The following is a 16,897-nucleotide window of genomic DNA, read 5'->3' as shown; positions in this document are numbered from 1 at the left end:
TGGCTTATTTCATTCAATCTGAAGAAATATATTATAAATGAGTCTTAGTTGTGAACCACATTCATTTTTAACATGATTTATTTGAAAAGAAATTCTAAATTATGAAACAAGTAGTTCATGCTAGAAATTTGAATACTTTCGGTGCCATTTCTCGAAATATGAGCCGTCCAATGTATATTATTTCAGCCAGAATACAGTCTAGAAGATATTGGGAGCTATTAGAAGACGTAATAGTAGTAAACGCTGTGATTTATGCAAGTGAAACCATCGTATTTCATCAAAACAATACTTAAATACGTAATTTTTTGATGGTTTGTGGTTTTTTGCAAAATTTCAACCTGCTTTGGTCATGAAACTTTCATTAGATTCTTTTGAAACACTTGCGATAAAAATAACTACATCAAATCTCAATTGAGAAACATTTAAAATGTTATGACATATTTATATGAGATGCATGCAAAATTAATATGGCAACACTTCCAAAAACGATCTAATTCATGATTTACAAGTCGATCACCATACAAAATGTCTAAGTTGGATATTTTTCGAAATTCGATAGTTTTTTATTATGGAATTCTAAAAATTGTACAATTTGGCTAAACGAATGTCTAGGCAAAAAATGACATTTAAAATGTTATGACATACTTATATGAGATGCATGCAAAATTAATATGGCAACACTTCCAAAAACGATCTAATTCATGATTTACAAGTCGATCTATAATGCAGATCACCATACAAAATGACTTAGTTGGATATTTTTCGAAATTTGATAGTTTTTTATTATGGAATTCTAAAAATTGTACAATTCGGCTAAACGAATGTCTAGGCAAAAAATGACATTTGAAGAGTTTTTACCCTCCTTTTTGTTTCAGTGTATATGTAAGTGTGATATATCACATTTTTATAAAACAGTACTAGATATACTATCACTACGATAAAAAAGTTTTATCATAAAATCTTTTGTATGAGTTTCCTGGCACTTTTTTGAATTTTTTTTTTAGCCTCGGCTAAACGAATGTCTATCACTGTATCTGCTGTACTGATGGAGCTTCGGTACTGACACGGGTAATGTGCGAACCCTTGGCGGATCATGCTGAAAGTCACTGTGGGGCAAAGGACTGTCTTCTACCAAAAAAAAAAGTGAAAACTAGGACTAGGTACTCTTTCCTCAACTCACTAAACAACATTCCCATGGCCACCAATCCCTTCATCTCCCCGGAACCACCAAGAAGGCATTGCTTCAAAGAGAGGCTAGTGCACGTCGAGCCCTCAAGGTTGACTGCGTAGCCTGTAGCAAAGAACATCGATGACTCGCTTTAGAGAGTCCACCAAGATAGCATGCTGGCACTAAGCCAGTTTCCCGAGTGGTCCTCACCACTCACTATGTCCTCGGAAGGCAGGAAGGGCGACACCACGCCTGCTTCCAATTGCACAGCAAGTATCAAGAACTGATACCGCATGCATAGCGGACCTTATCGCAAGTAAGGCCCTATTAGAAAAAGCATGCAGAAGGACGTGCCGACATACATAAGCCTCCACCTGCCCCGACCTAGGCGAGGACCCCTTTCCATCCGCGGGCTTGGATCCAACCCAGTAGACCGACGCCTGACAGCAGCGCTACCAGGATGTTCTCCTCGCGGCCACTTAATCGCTGTAAGGGTCGCTTTCGACCGCAGTACACCGGTATGACCTACGTAGCCGACGCCGAACCCTTGGACCACTTCTTGTATAGCGTCTGCACTAACCATTCTCCGAGTCCACGCACCACCTCCTCTAAAGCTTCAAGACGATGTGCCGCTTCCAAACCTCTTGGGAAACTCCCTGGTCCAGGCAGTTCTGCATAGTCTGAATACCTCTGGAGCTTTTGCAATATGTAGCTACTTTTGAGATCAAGTTCAGAACCCCGTCCAGACTTGTGGCCTAACCTACGCTAAGGGATTTTGATGATCCCCTCCAACATCTCTGGAGATTGCTCTGTAGGAGCCATACACTGCTCGTTTAGGCCATCACGATCCTGTAGGCCACCTGGGGGAGTATAAGCAATCCGGCCTACCGACCAGCATTAGGAACCGCATTATATAGCGAGAGATATGAACGCTCGACCTCGAAGAAATGACCTGACAGAAGCTGACAAACAGTTTATGGGAAACAGCCTAGTACACAACGAATATAATGCAAATGGAGCAGAACTCAAAACATTATTACACTGTCCAAATATGAGAGAATACGTAACACTGAGCATGTCAGAAACTGAGTAACGCGGACTCAGCCCCTTTTCGTTTTCAAGCAAATCTTAAAACACGTTTCATGCGTTATACTTATTACTTTGGTCACATCTGTTATTCGGGTTTCCCTTTTCTCCGGATTTTACTCTCTGCGCTCTCTCAAAAGAGGTAAACTATGTTCAAGCTGTACACATGACTTAAACAAAGTTTGTTTTCATTCGAGGATAATTCAGATGTTTGCTGCAGTTCTTTATCGCTTATTCACGATTAACACTGCTTCAGTACCGAATTATTTTATTAGAATGTGTGGACGTGGGTTGCAATGCTGTGTTCCGTGATAGGTTGCCGTCGGAAAGGTCACGTACGTTTATGTTTAAGTTGAAAATATTGTTTAATTCCAATATATTACAATACTTCCTAATCGATCACACAGGTTGAATATAACCTCAATGTGCAATGTTTGGTTCCCGATTTAGGCTTCCGGTGAGAGAGCAAATTCAGTCAGTCCGTGAGACTCAGGTCAGAATCGGCCAACTACACATGGACCAATCACACTACGAGCTCCCAGGTAATAACACAGCGCAACATTTTTTTGTCTCAAGAGCAAACTTATGTGTCTCCGAAGGATTTTGGGCCGCTGAATTCGAATCCGGGCTCAGATTTGCTCCAACACGTCACAATTTTGAGCTATACCTCAATTCATAGGGCAAAATATGCGATTTTGGGCTTTTTTAACTGCAAGCCATTAAGCATGGAAATATTTTTTTTAATTAATCAAAAGGTTAATTGGTCAATTAACACCTAAATCAGTGGTGCTCAAGCTGCGGCCCGCGGGCCACATGCGGCCCTAGAAGCTCTTGAATGCGGCCCGCATGCGCTTTGAAAAAAAGTAAAAACGATTGAAATGATGGAGCAATACATTTTATTTCAACGCCTAATGTTCAAAAAATTTTTGTCTATAATTTGTGAGAACATCAATCAGAATATTAATACTTTTAATTATTTTTCTCTATGGAAACGTATTGAAAAAAAATTTTAGCCTTTTTCCTTACAGTATTTACTGCAGATAATTTAGGTTTTTGAAACATTTGAGATAAGATAGAAAATATTATTATGAATGACGTCAAAGCCCCATTCTTCAAGAAGATTTTTGATACTCTATTAAAACTGTGTTGCTTGGTCAAAAATTCTTACAAGGATGGGAAATAGCAAGCTTAAAAAATATCACAATTGTAACACGAATAAGCGCCGATATTTGTTAAATATTAGTTTCTACTATAGTTTAATGCTATATTTTGAAAATAGTGGTTTATAACGCAGGCAATTCGAATGACTTCAAATTTGTCAAGTTAAACTTCATGGGAACTTGCAAATGGATCTTCAATGGTCAAACGGAGATCATAGAGGTACAAGTATTGTTGTGCATAAACTACTTGCTCAGAATATCAGAGAATCTAAGATTTTCTCATTGTGTATTTCCCGTGGTGAAATAATATTATTCATTATAAGAAATAACATAGGTTTCCTTATATTAAAATAATGATTTTTACTCTGCGGCCCGCGGCTTAGACGCAAAATCAAAATTTGGCCCGCGGTTTGCTTCTAATCAAATTTGATAGATTTAAGCATTTTAGCATTCGATTTAGTAAAACGAAATATTTTGCATGAGTCGTTAATTTAGATGTTAATTGACCAATTAACCTTTTGATTGCTTAAAAAAAATATTTCCATGCTTAATAACTTGCAGTCAAAAAAGCCCAAAATCGCATATTTTGCCCTATAAATTGGGGTATAGCTAGAAATTGTGACGTGTTGGAGCAAATCTGAGCCTGGATTAAGATTCAGCGGCCTAAAATCTGTCAGAGACACATAAGTTTGCTCTTGAGACAGACCAAAAGTTAATTTTTGTTACGCTGTGTAATAAACCAGATGAGCGACATTGTTTTCCTCGATGTCAGAACTTTCTTCCATCGTACCATCCATAGCGATCATATAAGGCCGTTGCAAATATTTATTTCACTTTTTGTCCCACCACTCTTTCACTGGTCGAGGGGGGGGGGGAATAAAAATAAAGCAATTAATTTGAAAAATATTAAAAACTCATCGGATTTGTTAAACAGTTTTTAGCAAGACCCGATATTTTGATAAATATTTTTTTATCTGCCCTCTCAAAATGGCAATTCCAGCTAAACATTTTTGAAAGGGGGGGGGGGACAAAAAGTCAAAATTAAATTTGTATCAGCCTAATATTGGAATTCAGACTAAAATCAAAGCGACAAACGGTAGCCGCGGAGAGGCAAGCCCATCGTACAAAAAGAGTGAGGCTTGACATCGACAAACTCCAATCAGACGAAGAATGTAGAAACCAGTTCCAGCAAATACCGGAATATCGACCGATGAACGCAACCAGACAGAGGAAGTGATCGAAGAAAAGTGAACCAGTATAACGAAAGCTTTGAATACAGCTGCGACTACAGCAATTTACCCAAAAAAATCGCTTCTAACATCAAGAAGGGCAGCGGAAACGAAATGATACTTCTTGGCAGGACAGATACTTTTAGAAGATCGAGGCAACGGTCAACGGAAACATCAGAAGGCATATGCGAGAAACTAAAGAATGAGGCTGAAAAACAGCACTTTGAAGATAAAGTGAAGGCTGTTCTGGAAGGAATACAAGACGTGAACTTACTGTAGCAAATGACACGGATATTCCGATTCTTGGAGAAATACCACAGCAACTCAGCTTTAAAAAGACAGAAATATATCAGTAGGCAAAAGGGCCCATATAGCCGAGGCGGTAAACGCACGGGTATTCAGCATGACCATGCTGAGGGTGACGGGTTCGATTCCCGGTCGGTCCAGGATCTTTTCGTAAAGGAAATTTCCTTGACTTCCTTGGGCATAGAGTATCTTCGTGCCTGCCACACGATATACACATGCAAAATGGTCATTGGCAGAGGAAGCTCTCAGTTAATAACTGTGGAAGTGCTCATAGAACACTAAGCTGAGAAGCAGGCTTTGTCCCAGTGAGGACGTTACGCCAAGAAGAAGAAGAAGAAGACATCAGTAGGTATACAAGAATGGTAACAAAAGCAGAGAAATGCGCAAAGGAATGGAATTTTCGCCCGACTAGACGAAGAAGAAAGCAGCACGAGGCAAGAAGTGAAAAACATCGTACATTGAATGAAGAATAATGCAGCTCCAGGAACCGCTGACCCAACAGAGCTCTTTAAGTATAGGCACAGAAAGGTTAGTATTGCTGCGAGTAATTTGTATTTTTTTTTTCTTTCCGCTACTAAGTTACCTACTTGAACAGTTCGTAGATTGCAAGTAAGGAAAAAAAAGTTTAACTCCGGTAAATGAAGTGGTCACTTTTCCGTCCTGAAATGGAGTCCGATTAGTTCTTCCGTTAGGAAAGTAACATTTTTCTTCATACCGCCAGTCGGGGTGACATTGGGCCTGGGGGGTAACTTTGGGCCAAAAATCAAGAAAGATGTTTCGCTCAAAATACTAACTCTTATTAAAGTGATTATCAAAAAGTGGATAGTATGTGATAAATATAATTTGTGTTGACCATCCGGTGTAGAAAAAAGTCACATTTTGTTAATTTTCCATTAAGAAAACATGATGTGAATATCATGGTTAAGCGTACTGTACAAAATCGTTGTTTTAAAATGCCCAGTAGAAAACAGCTGAACATCGGACATGTAATGAACTGCTGTTTTCTAGGTATAATGAGTAGTTGTTTTGAAAGGTAATATGAGTTTTCTTGGTTTTTATTGTTATTTTTTCATGGAAAACTTATTCATACGAGCTAAAGCGCAAATGATTCATTTTGGGGTGACTTTGGGCCATATAAAAGCAATCCAATCAGTACAAGAACCCTACAAATGTGAATTAAAACAACTGAGAGTATTCACATAATTTTATGCATAGTACGGTGTTTGTTTTAGAGATAAATGTAAGATTCATGCTAAATTAAATATGCACGCATATCAGTTTCTAGGTAGATAATAAGGAAATATTTTTTTCGTCTTTTGAGAATACTAGTTGGAGTTATATCTAGGGGATAGCGGATGTATTGTAATGGATCATTGCTTATTTACAATGAATGTGGCCAAACTTTCACGTTTGTTTGTCTGTGGTGTTATTTGAAAGTGACTAGACACTGATAGGTTGTGCGCAAGCATCTAGTATTCACTAGTGTTGATTTGCAAGCGATATTTTCTCACATAGAACTGTTTTGTTTGAATTTTAGTGTTTGGCCCAATGTCACCCCCTACACTGAAAATAAATTTTGTTTCATTGTACGAAATCGGTCGTCATGTTTACAAATGCCATTCGTTGTTTTCTGCAACGAAAAGCTTCGTAATATGCATGAGTTCGTTTCGTATAAAATCGCTCCGACAAGTTTTTCTGTCTCTTTTTTTGTCGGAATAACATAAAACATGCTTTAAAAAAATACCACACGTTCATCCACTTAGATATCACAGGCTTCGAATCACGTTTCTTCTGATTTATACCTACCAGTGCTAGCCACCCATCTGTGGACGCTTGTTGAAGCCGTCCGAAAACAACCAGAACGCTTTCCACTTTGGTTCTGTTTATAAATAACTTTTACTTTTCAACCGAGAGCATGTTTCCTTTCCTCTTCTCGCACACGCACCGTCATATGCTCATTAAAACATGTTGCTTTCTTTTCTCTGCGATCCAATCAATCGTCAGTGATGACTGCAAAGCTTTGTTGCATTCTACGAAGCGAAATTTTCTTTTTACGCATGGTTAGTAAAAAATGTTTGACATTTGTTCATTTTGTTTCATTCTACAAAGCGGGAGCTAAAATCTACGAATGAGCAAGTTTAGCGTCTGTCGGATTCGTGATTTCGTACATGATACAACTCCATTTGTACTGTTTCAGCATGGTGGTACGAATGGACCGTACATTTTACGCAAATTGCTTCCAATTTACGAAAACTGGTTTTACGAAGCATATTTGTTGAGGTTTAACGAAAGAATATTCTGAGTGTAGAAGGGGTGAAATTGGGCCAATTTTAATTAAGCTATATTATTGTCAAAATTAAAGTTGAAGCATTAATACTTTAAATAATCCTAAACAATATAAAAATGAACGTGTTAACCGAATTCAACATCGATTTAGAGCTCAAATATTGTTGTAACGACCTACAAAGGGATGGACTATGCAGTTTTGGCCCAATGACACCCCCACTGACGGTACTGGATTTATTGTCAAAATTACTTACGTAAAGGAGAAATTTTACTTTAATGCTCAACAAAAATCTAAATTAAAGATAAAAAGTATCCAAACAAGACAAAGGTTAATGACTGGATGACTCTATGTTATATATTTTCACTATTTCTGAGTTCATTATGCAATTTCAAATATAACTAAGTCAAACCTGTTTGCCTGTTCCCACAGCCCATTTGATTCCCACAATTTTCACACGCACTTGGCCCACACCCCATCGCAAACACCACCCTCATCGAACAAATGTTACGTAACTCGCTAGCAAAACAAAAGCCAAATTTCCGGGAACTCAATCCAGGCAAACAGCAATCACAGCGCTACTGCCCTACAATGCCAGCGCTCATCCACCGACATTCCTCTTTGTTCGATGGCACTCGGCGTATTGTCAGTTTGACAGATGGCTGCCTGTTTGTAACGGGAGCAGGCCCTCGCACGCTGGGTGAGTACCCGTCGTTGCGAGTGCGTGCCATGCGCACTCACAGCATTGGTTCGTTATGGCAACCACAAAATCGAGCAGTTGAGAAACAGGGAGAGAATTTTCCCGTTCTGGATACCACGATGTCACGAGATCACAAAGCCACGAGATGAGAGCACCAAGCATGATGGCACCAAGCTTTTGGCTAGAAAATCACGACCTGCTACCGGACCCATCTCAGTTCCGCGTTATCCTCGTTCGTGTGTAGGGTTCAAAGTTTGATACCGACCGGTGCACGTTAGTGGAAATTGACTGTTTTTCCCATTCTCTCCATTGTGGGAGTTTGATTTAAAGTTAAATGGTGTTTGAATGTTGAAAGCTGAGAAAGTTTACTAGGGCCGGCTGTCGAGCGTGAATGGCAGCCGAAACTGTGGAAGGATACGCATGAAACTCGGATAATATCGCGGCATAGCTGCCAGTGGATGGTGTCAGAAGGTGTAAGGTGTGCTGTTTTGGGTGCGCTAGGATAGTGGGTTGGTGTGTTGTTAACAAGGTCAGGAGATCAAATGCGACATCAGCAGCGACAGAAGAAAATGAAAAATCGTCTGCCGTGACTACGACGGACGGTGGCGTCTAGAGAAACCACGCTTGCTCTGAACTGAAGGGGATGAATGTGTGGCAAAGGGATTAAACTGTTGTTTTCGGCACGAGTGAATAAAGCAATTATTATGCGCTTTTCTTCCTCCTGAATGGGAGGCAAATGAAGAATAAATGATGATGATGTGTGACGTGATTTGAAGTACGGTGAACATATTAAGTCAGCAGAGGCGTTTTCCAAGCAAAGTGCAGAGTGGGGGATATAATTGCATTTCCGTCATTTAAAATCCACTAAGGCATTGCAGAGGAAGCACGGCTTACCGCCCGCTCACATGAAGGTGTGTGTTGGTTGATGGGGGTGGTTGATAAAATTTACATAATTGCAACCCCAAGTCGTGGCGGCGGGGACTATTCATGAATAAAATTCGAAGGCTTCAAATACCACGAAAGCATCCTATTACATCCCACGTTGAGTGCGAGGAAGTAATTATGTAAAAAATATACAGGTGAATTACACGAGTGATGGCTTGACTAAGTGATACGTGGAAGAAACATCCCAACGAAATTGAAATCTACATCGTTTGTCTCAGAACAACAATAGCATACGAGCACAATGGTATCTTCCGTGAAAGAAGTAATAGCAACGAAGCGTGGATGCTGCTAGAGTGAGTTGACGTAATGCGCAAACCATACACAATTGATATTCATTAGTGCGGTTTCCTATCGGCACGATATCGACGGTATATTCATGAGAAGGATGAGTTTGCCTTTTGGCTAGGTGTGTATTTGCGGCAGTGTATTGGCAGAGGCACATCTGGAGGCTAGGAATCACACTCCGATGAAAGTGCACCGAGAGAAGCTATTTGTTCAATTATTGTTGGCACCGAGAATGCAACACACATGGCCCGACAATAGAATGGTGTGAAGCAGGCGAAAGATATTATCTGCAAAATGCAGCTGTGTCATTTTCCGTTGTGTTGAGTGCTTTTGAAGATATACAGCAGTAACAAGCAAAAGTGGTGGAAAAGTGGAAAAAATCTTGATTGCATAAAACAGAGAAGCAAAATGAATCACCGTGGAGCCAGCACTAATCTAGGATTCTTTTACTGTGGATTAATCTTAGCATCGCTGGGGAGTAGTTTAGCAACGAGAATATTCGGTAAGTAACATTTAATGAATAATGTAGCATTTAGGTGCGCACCGCAGTTGGATGTTGACCGTACATTTTATAATGAGAACTCATCAATGCTAACGGCAATTAAGTCAAGCAAAATACAATGCTAATGAACATGACTACACGATTGAATCACCTATTTATGTGTGAAAGATGCGTTGCAGCACGCATCTCGTGTGTGGAAACCTGATTCCACTTTTTTGAGGCTCGGCGAGTCCGTATGAAGTTGCTCATCAATATGAACTTCTTTTCTCGATCAGCCTAGATAGCTGTGTAGTGTCAGTAGCGGTTGTCTCAATTGGCTAAGAATAAAATAATAGATCACCTGTTCCGGTGGAAAAAGTCCATTAACTAGGTGACCCCTAATTCATGGTGTGATGCGGTTATATGCCTATGAAAGAATGCCAAGAGGGGGGGGGGGGGCGGATTTAATAAAAACCTTACCGGTAACGGAGCCTGTCGAGTACCAGCGCATCCTCCACAATATTTTGCTAATCGGAGCAATGGTGCAGTGGACCTTGTGTTTCTCCGATATTGTAATGTACTATTGTGATGAATATAACTTGGCCCTAATCGTGCATTGGGGTCATTATGACCCGTAAACGTGCACTAGGTCAGCGAGGTAGGCATCAGGTAATGTACGAAAAAGCTTAAACGCATTAGCAAGTAAGCGTGCGAACTTACAAAATATCACACTGCGATTAGGGTGCCCGTACCAGTTATCGCACTACATAAGGAGAACTATTTCTACAAAAAATAGAAGACCGACGAATGTCAACGATATGTCAAATAATTGATTAGTTGAACTGTTGTGGCTTTCTCAGTCTAAGAGCATTGCCAAAACAGTTCAACATTTCCTCCCAGTCGTATACCACCTCCAAATAACACTAGTTTACAGCATTTTTGAACTCGGTAAGCTGATGATCATTTTTGGTGTAGAATCATGCCCTGAGTTCGAAAACGCGACGGAAAAAAATTGAAGTAGAGCGGAAATTTTTTCGACTTTCCATACAAGGCTGATGATTTGAAATCGATTTTTGTTCTATTTTTAAGCAACGTCGCTCACTTTACACATCTCATTCTCCGTAATCAATGCTCCGATTGAGCTGAACTTTTTATTGTAACTCACCTACATATGATATGTCAAATTAACGTTTAGAAAGAATTTTTAGATTGTATTTTTCTTATTGAAAAAAATACATTTCTACATGTATTTTTGGAAATTTGACTAAAATTTAAGGAGATCGACCCTAAAACTCGCCAATATTTCGAATTTCATCAGTCTGACGCAAAACCCGCATTCAGATGATCGAATGGTATTGTATTCAGCTTTTAATTTATGGAAAAAGATTTGAAATTGGTTGAAGAAAACGCAAGATATTTGAATTTTGGTAAATTTTATATTTTCAAAAGTTGTAAAACTCAATATTGAACTAAAACTCAAAAACTACTCTACTTAAAATTTTTTGAAGCACGGTTTCGAAATCAGTGCTAAATTATACTTCAAAAATTTTGGTCGTTGACAGAAGTTCACGACTTTCGTTTTATTTTGTAAACTAGTGTAATTGATTAGTTTTCATATTTCTTCTTCTACTTCTTCTTTATGGCTCGACGTTCGCATTGTTACTTGGCCTGATTCTCTTCAACTTAGTGTTCTTTTGAGCACTTCCACAGTTATTAATTGAAGGGCTTTCTTTGCCTGCCATTGCATGAATTTGTAAATTGTGTGGCAAGTACAATGATACGCTATGCCCAGGGAGTCGAGAAAATTTTCCCTACCGGAACGGGAATTGAACCCGCCGTCTTCGGATTGGCGATCCATAGCCTTAACCACTAGGCTAACTGGAGACCCCTAGTTTTCATACTTTTCAGAAAAAATATAAAAACCGAGCCAAAACTACTTTAAGTATTTATTACGGCATGTGCCATTAATAGGAACCCTGCACCAGTTATGGACACATTTTTTATTTTTTTTATAGAGACTTTACCCTGAAGGGGCATTCGTCTCTCTCTTTTCTTGGCGTAACGTCCTCACTGGGACAAAGCCTGCTTCTCAGCTTAGTGTTCTATGAGCACTTCCACAGTTATTAACTGAGAGCTTCCTCTGCCAATGACCATTTTGCATGTGTATATCGTGTGGCAGGCACGAAGATACTCTATGCCCAAGGAAGTCAAGGAAATTTCCTTTACGAAAAGATCCTGGACCGACCGGGAATCGAACCCGTCACCCTCAGCATGGTCATTCGTCTCTAATGCATATCGCATTTTTTTATTTCGATTCCACTTCGCACTATTTACGTGCATTCCTTATGGGATGGCGGTATTTCTTTAGTAACATTTTTCGAAAATTTTTAACTTTGTAGCAAAATGTAGAACTGTTTCGAGATTTGTTGATTTTTTTCGGTGAAAAAAAGACTTTCCAAATCGTTTTGGCATAACGTTTCGGCCTACTTCATTCAGCCATCATCAGATACAAAACGTTTGTTTTCCACCACTGTGGTCTAACAACTGTTGTTAGACCACAGTGGTGGAGAACAAACGTTTTGTATCTGATGATGGCTGAATGAAGTAGGCCGAAACGTTATGCCAAAACGATTTGGAAAGTCTTTTTTCACCGAAAAAAATCAACAAATCTCGAAACATAAAATTCAACGGTGACAAAAAATCCCACAAAGTAAAATGTAGAACTGGTAATAAAAAAAAAATGCTTATTATAGACCTCTTTGAAGAAGTCCCATTCCAAGGGTTGAAACGTTGGGTGAAATAGTATCACCCGCTTATAATTTATCGTAACCCAAAAGCCAGTCATAGAGGGATAATCCTTGGATTCCTTCAAAAATTATTAAAGGATTTTGGTTTTAAAACCTACTAAGGTATATTCCAGAAACTCTTCCGATGTGTTTTTTCAGAAATTCTTCTGAAGATTCTTTAAGAAATGTGTCCTGGGCTTCCTTCAGATATTTTCTGATGATTTTTTGTATGTTTCTTCTGAAATTACACCAGGCATTGCTTTAGGAATTCTTTTAGGGATTCGTTGAAAAAATGCATCCAAGGATTTTCAAGAAACTCCTTCAGAAACTCGTTCAGATAATTCTTGAGGAAGTTAATTTGAGATTTGTTCAGGAATACTTTAGGGAGTCCAATGGAAATTCGCTCAAAAGTTTCTTTCTACTGAAGATTTTTTCAGAAATTCTTTCACAAATTGATTTTGAAAAATTCCTGCGGAAATATCTTGTGAAATTCTGAAAGGTGATATTTTTATCTTCACAGATTTCTACAAGCAAGCGAAGCAAAGCAAAGATAACCAATAATTATTATAACCAGAGATTTTCAATAAAAAATCTTTGCTAACCGTACACACCGTAGTTGCTACTCTGTGATTGACCAGAACTATCGAAGTTGCACAGAGATCCAATGAATGGTGCTTCACAGCATCCCCACAGTTGTCTCGGGAAGGTGCGTCACCGCATTGATCGTTTACACTACCGTGAAAACCGACTTTCCCACGATAGTTATCGTGCGTTTCTGACTTCGCATTCATTATTCGCGTCCCCATCTCCCTACCGATAAAACCGACCGACTCACGGAAATAGTCGCGCGTTTCTCACAGTATTGAACTTAGAGTATACGGAGAATATTCAAGCTTAGATAGCTATTTCCGAATTATGTATTTTACTAAGAGTAGTCCCACCTGTGATCGACAGCTGTTGAGGAAATTAGGCCAATTATTTTAAATTTGCTCAACGATTGTGTTGTGAACTGCAATCACTTTCTTCTAACATTTTTATTGCTTCAATATTAGGCCTGCACCAGAACTACAAGATTAACAAGAACAACCCGATATGTTCCTTCTGAGCACTTTTAGAGCATCCAAAAACTGACACTTTTGCCGAAGACGCCAAGTTTGCATCTCATCCATTTTAAGAGTACAACTGATTTTCTATGCAACAAATCGTATCATTTTATCTCCACAGATTTGTACAATTTTTTTACTGGGATTTTCTTCTGAAATTCATCCTTGCCTTCTCCTAGAATTCTTTGAGGAATTCCTTCAGTTATTACTGCAGAAATTCCTTTTTTAATAAATTGCTCTTGCGGTTTCATCAGAAATATCTCTTAGGATGTCTTTAGAGATCCCTGCATGATTAGCTCAGATATTTTTCCGGTTTTTTTTTCAGAAGTTCTTCAAGCAATTCCATGGAAAAACGCTTGAGAAATTTCTATGTCTGCACAAATTGCAGACAAATGTACCGATAGAATTCATAAAGAAGTCTCAGAAAGTAATTTTCTGAGGGATTTCTGATGAATTTTCTGAATGCATCCTTTGAAGAAATTCTCGAGATTCATCTGGAGGAATACTCGGAAAAAATTTTCATACATTTTCCGAAATGTGTATACAGAGATCACTAAACCTGGATGAATTTCTGCAGGAAATCCTACATAAACAAATAAAAACTCTGGAGGCATCGTTTTGAAAATCACTGAAGAAATTGGAAAAAAAAACTGAAGCAATCTTTGAAATTATATCTGGAAGAACTGGAGAACCATCTGCAGGTATTCATAGAAAAATTCCATTAAAAAGGAATTGAACTTGGAGTATTTTTTGCAGGAATTGTTGAGAGAATCTTTTGAAAAAATCTGATGCAATTCTTGAAGGAAGGTCTGAATAAATTCAAAACAATGCCTGAGAAACTATATGGAAATCCCTGGAGGAACTTCTACAAGAATTTCTCAAGAATTTGCTAGAGCAATTTCGCGTAATTCGTATTTCGCGTAACGTGAATTTATCATATATACCTGACAATAAACGGGGCAATCATGAATTCCGTGTTGGTTTACACGGCTCGATCACAATCTATTAACTTGACGTAAAAATCGCTACCTTCACCAGGTAATTCATGGAGAACCTAGGTAAAAATTCACACAATAAATTCTGAAAAAGTTTCTGGAACATTTCTAAATCTCTGAAGGAAAACCTTAGAGGATTTTCTGAAAGAATCTTTGAATATTTGTGAAACAATTTCTTCTGGAGTTGCATTTGCTGGAGAAACGTTTGGAGGAATTCCTGGAGAAATCCTTGGAGAAATTCTAGAAGAATTTCTTGATAAAAATCTATAAAGGATATTGGAGAAATCTTAAAAATAAACTCATATAGAATACCTTAAGAAAGAATTTCCTATAGAATCCCTTACGGAATCTCAGGAGAAATTTCGGGAGGAATTTCTGTGGAAACCTGTGAATCAGTTTCAAGATTAATTTTTTGCGAAGTTACTGAAGAAGCCCCAAGGAAAATTCCTGGGGGAATTCCTGAAATAATCCCAAGTAACATCGAATGCTGAACAGTGAGAGTTTTAGCTGAACACAATGACTGCTGAATATTGGTCTGCAGTATGGCTTGTTCAACCTCTTCAATCAGCAACAAATATATGGATGAATATCAAGTTGAATAGAATATTCTTCATCTGTATTATTAGCTTTAAAGTATACCGTCGTTGGGGGTGAGAATGGGTCAAAAAAGGATACTCAAAGATTGTTTGTTAAATAACAAATGCAATTGAAGTCGGAATAACTTTTTATTTGGTAAGTATACTCCTCTATGCGGTAATGAACGTTTAGCAAGAAAGTATTACATTATATGAATTACTTACTAAACTACAAATGATTGAAAATTGACCCAATCTCACCCCTTAGAGGGGGTGAGAATGGGTCAAAGTATTCGAAATCGCCTATCTAAGAATATAAGTTAATTTTATTGATCATATCTAGCAAGCATTCTTAAAATACAATGTAACCATGACGAATTAAAACTTAGGTAATTTTAAAAGATGATTGATCCACCTAAAAGGGCCAATACAACCGAAAAAAATAGTTGAAATTTGATAAAATAACGTTTGTATGTATGTATGTATTCGAAGTCACCTATCTAAGAATATAAGTTAATATTATTGATCATATCTAGTAATTCTATTTAAAATACAATGTAACCATGACGAATAAAAATTTAGGTGTTTTTAAAAGATGATAAATCCACCTAAAAGGGCTAATACAACCGAAAAAATGGTTGAAATGTGATAAAATAACGTTTGTATATTGTATCGCCATTTTTAGCCACCATAATCATCCTCATTTAAAGTTTCAACCTCCAAGAGAGGAGGGAGGAAGATTACAATGAGGGAGGGACGCATTGAAAGATTGATTGAAAAAAAAATGATATTTTTAGTATAATGTATAAGAAATGTTTAACCAAGCCCTCCGTTATAAACTCTTATGTACATGATCATTGGCCTCTCAATATAGAGGGTCGTTCAAATATTATGTTATACAACATTTCACATTATTAGACCCTCTCTCGCAATAACATTTAAACGAATATGCAGTACACTAAAGGCTAGATGATGATTAAAGGAGCTGTCCAAACGCATGGGTGTATTTTTATGAATGATTTTTGGCACTAAACGTATGAACACACTCGCCTGACGCTTCTTCGACATATTTTCGAAAAAAAAGTGCTTTTATGAAGCTACGGTAAACATGGCACCACTTTAAAGTCAAATGGGGACTGGATAACAAGTAGAATTTTTAGTTAAAGTTATGAGCAGTCGATAACTTGCTTGACCCAATCTCACCCCCATTCTTAATATTTAGACATAGGATCGAAAATATTGAATTTTTAAATAAAAAGTGCATTGACAGCCCACTTTTTTCGTTGCATACCTACAGCTAACTATTTATAAGAAAAATTATGGTTACGTGCTTGTGTGGAACATTGCGAAGGAGAATTTTTTTTTTCAGAGTGATTTACTAGTAGTTTCATCACATAAGTTTAGCCACAAATTTAACAAAAAACGATTATTACTTAACATCTTATTCTGCATAATGACGTTTAAAAACATATCCTGTTTGAAATAATATAAAGTTTTCAATATAAATTAGCGATAGTTGACGAGTTATTTCAAATTTTATGTTTCTCCGTTTTGACCCAATCTCACCCCCCAGACCCATTGTCACCCCCATCGACGGTACACCAACTTGCAGAACTAATCATGTGTTCTTCAGCCTTTAAGGACAAGGTATTTGGAGTACATTGCTCAAAATTTCTAGAGCACCGTTTTTTGAAACCGTTGAACGGATTTGGATTAAAATGCATCACGCTGTTGACCACCACTGAACAATTAGCGTGATGCATTTTCATCCAAATTCGATCAACGGTTCTAAAA

At 38.0% G+C, this 16,897-nt stretch overlaps 1 protein-coding gene across 1 annotated transcript in view; it reads left to right on the top strand.

The window, feature by feature from the left end:
- The first annotated feature begins 7,681 nt into the window (after positions 1 to 7,681).
- The window catches only part of LOC109431959 (protein sidekick-2), a 288,459-nt gene continuing 279,243 nt past the window's right edge, over positions 7,682 to 16,897 (top strand). The window contains exon 1 of the mRNA XM_029866982.2: positions 7,682 to 9,665. Within this exon, the coding sequence (XP_029722842.1) occupies positions 9,572 to 9,665 (94 nt within the window). The 5' untranslated portion in view covers positions 7,682 to 9,571. The remainder of the gene's footprint in view (positions 9,666 to 16,897) is intronic.

The sequence above is a fragment of the Aedes albopictus genome, chromosome 1 (assembly GCF_035046485.1).
Source record: "Aedes albopictus strain Foshan chromosome 1, AalbF5, whole genome shotgun sequence".
Taxonomy (NCBI): domain Eukaryota; kingdom Metazoa; phylum Arthropoda; class Insecta; order Diptera; family Culicidae; genus Aedes; species Aedes albopictus.
This window is presented reverse-complemented; position numbering and strand designations above follow the sequence as displayed.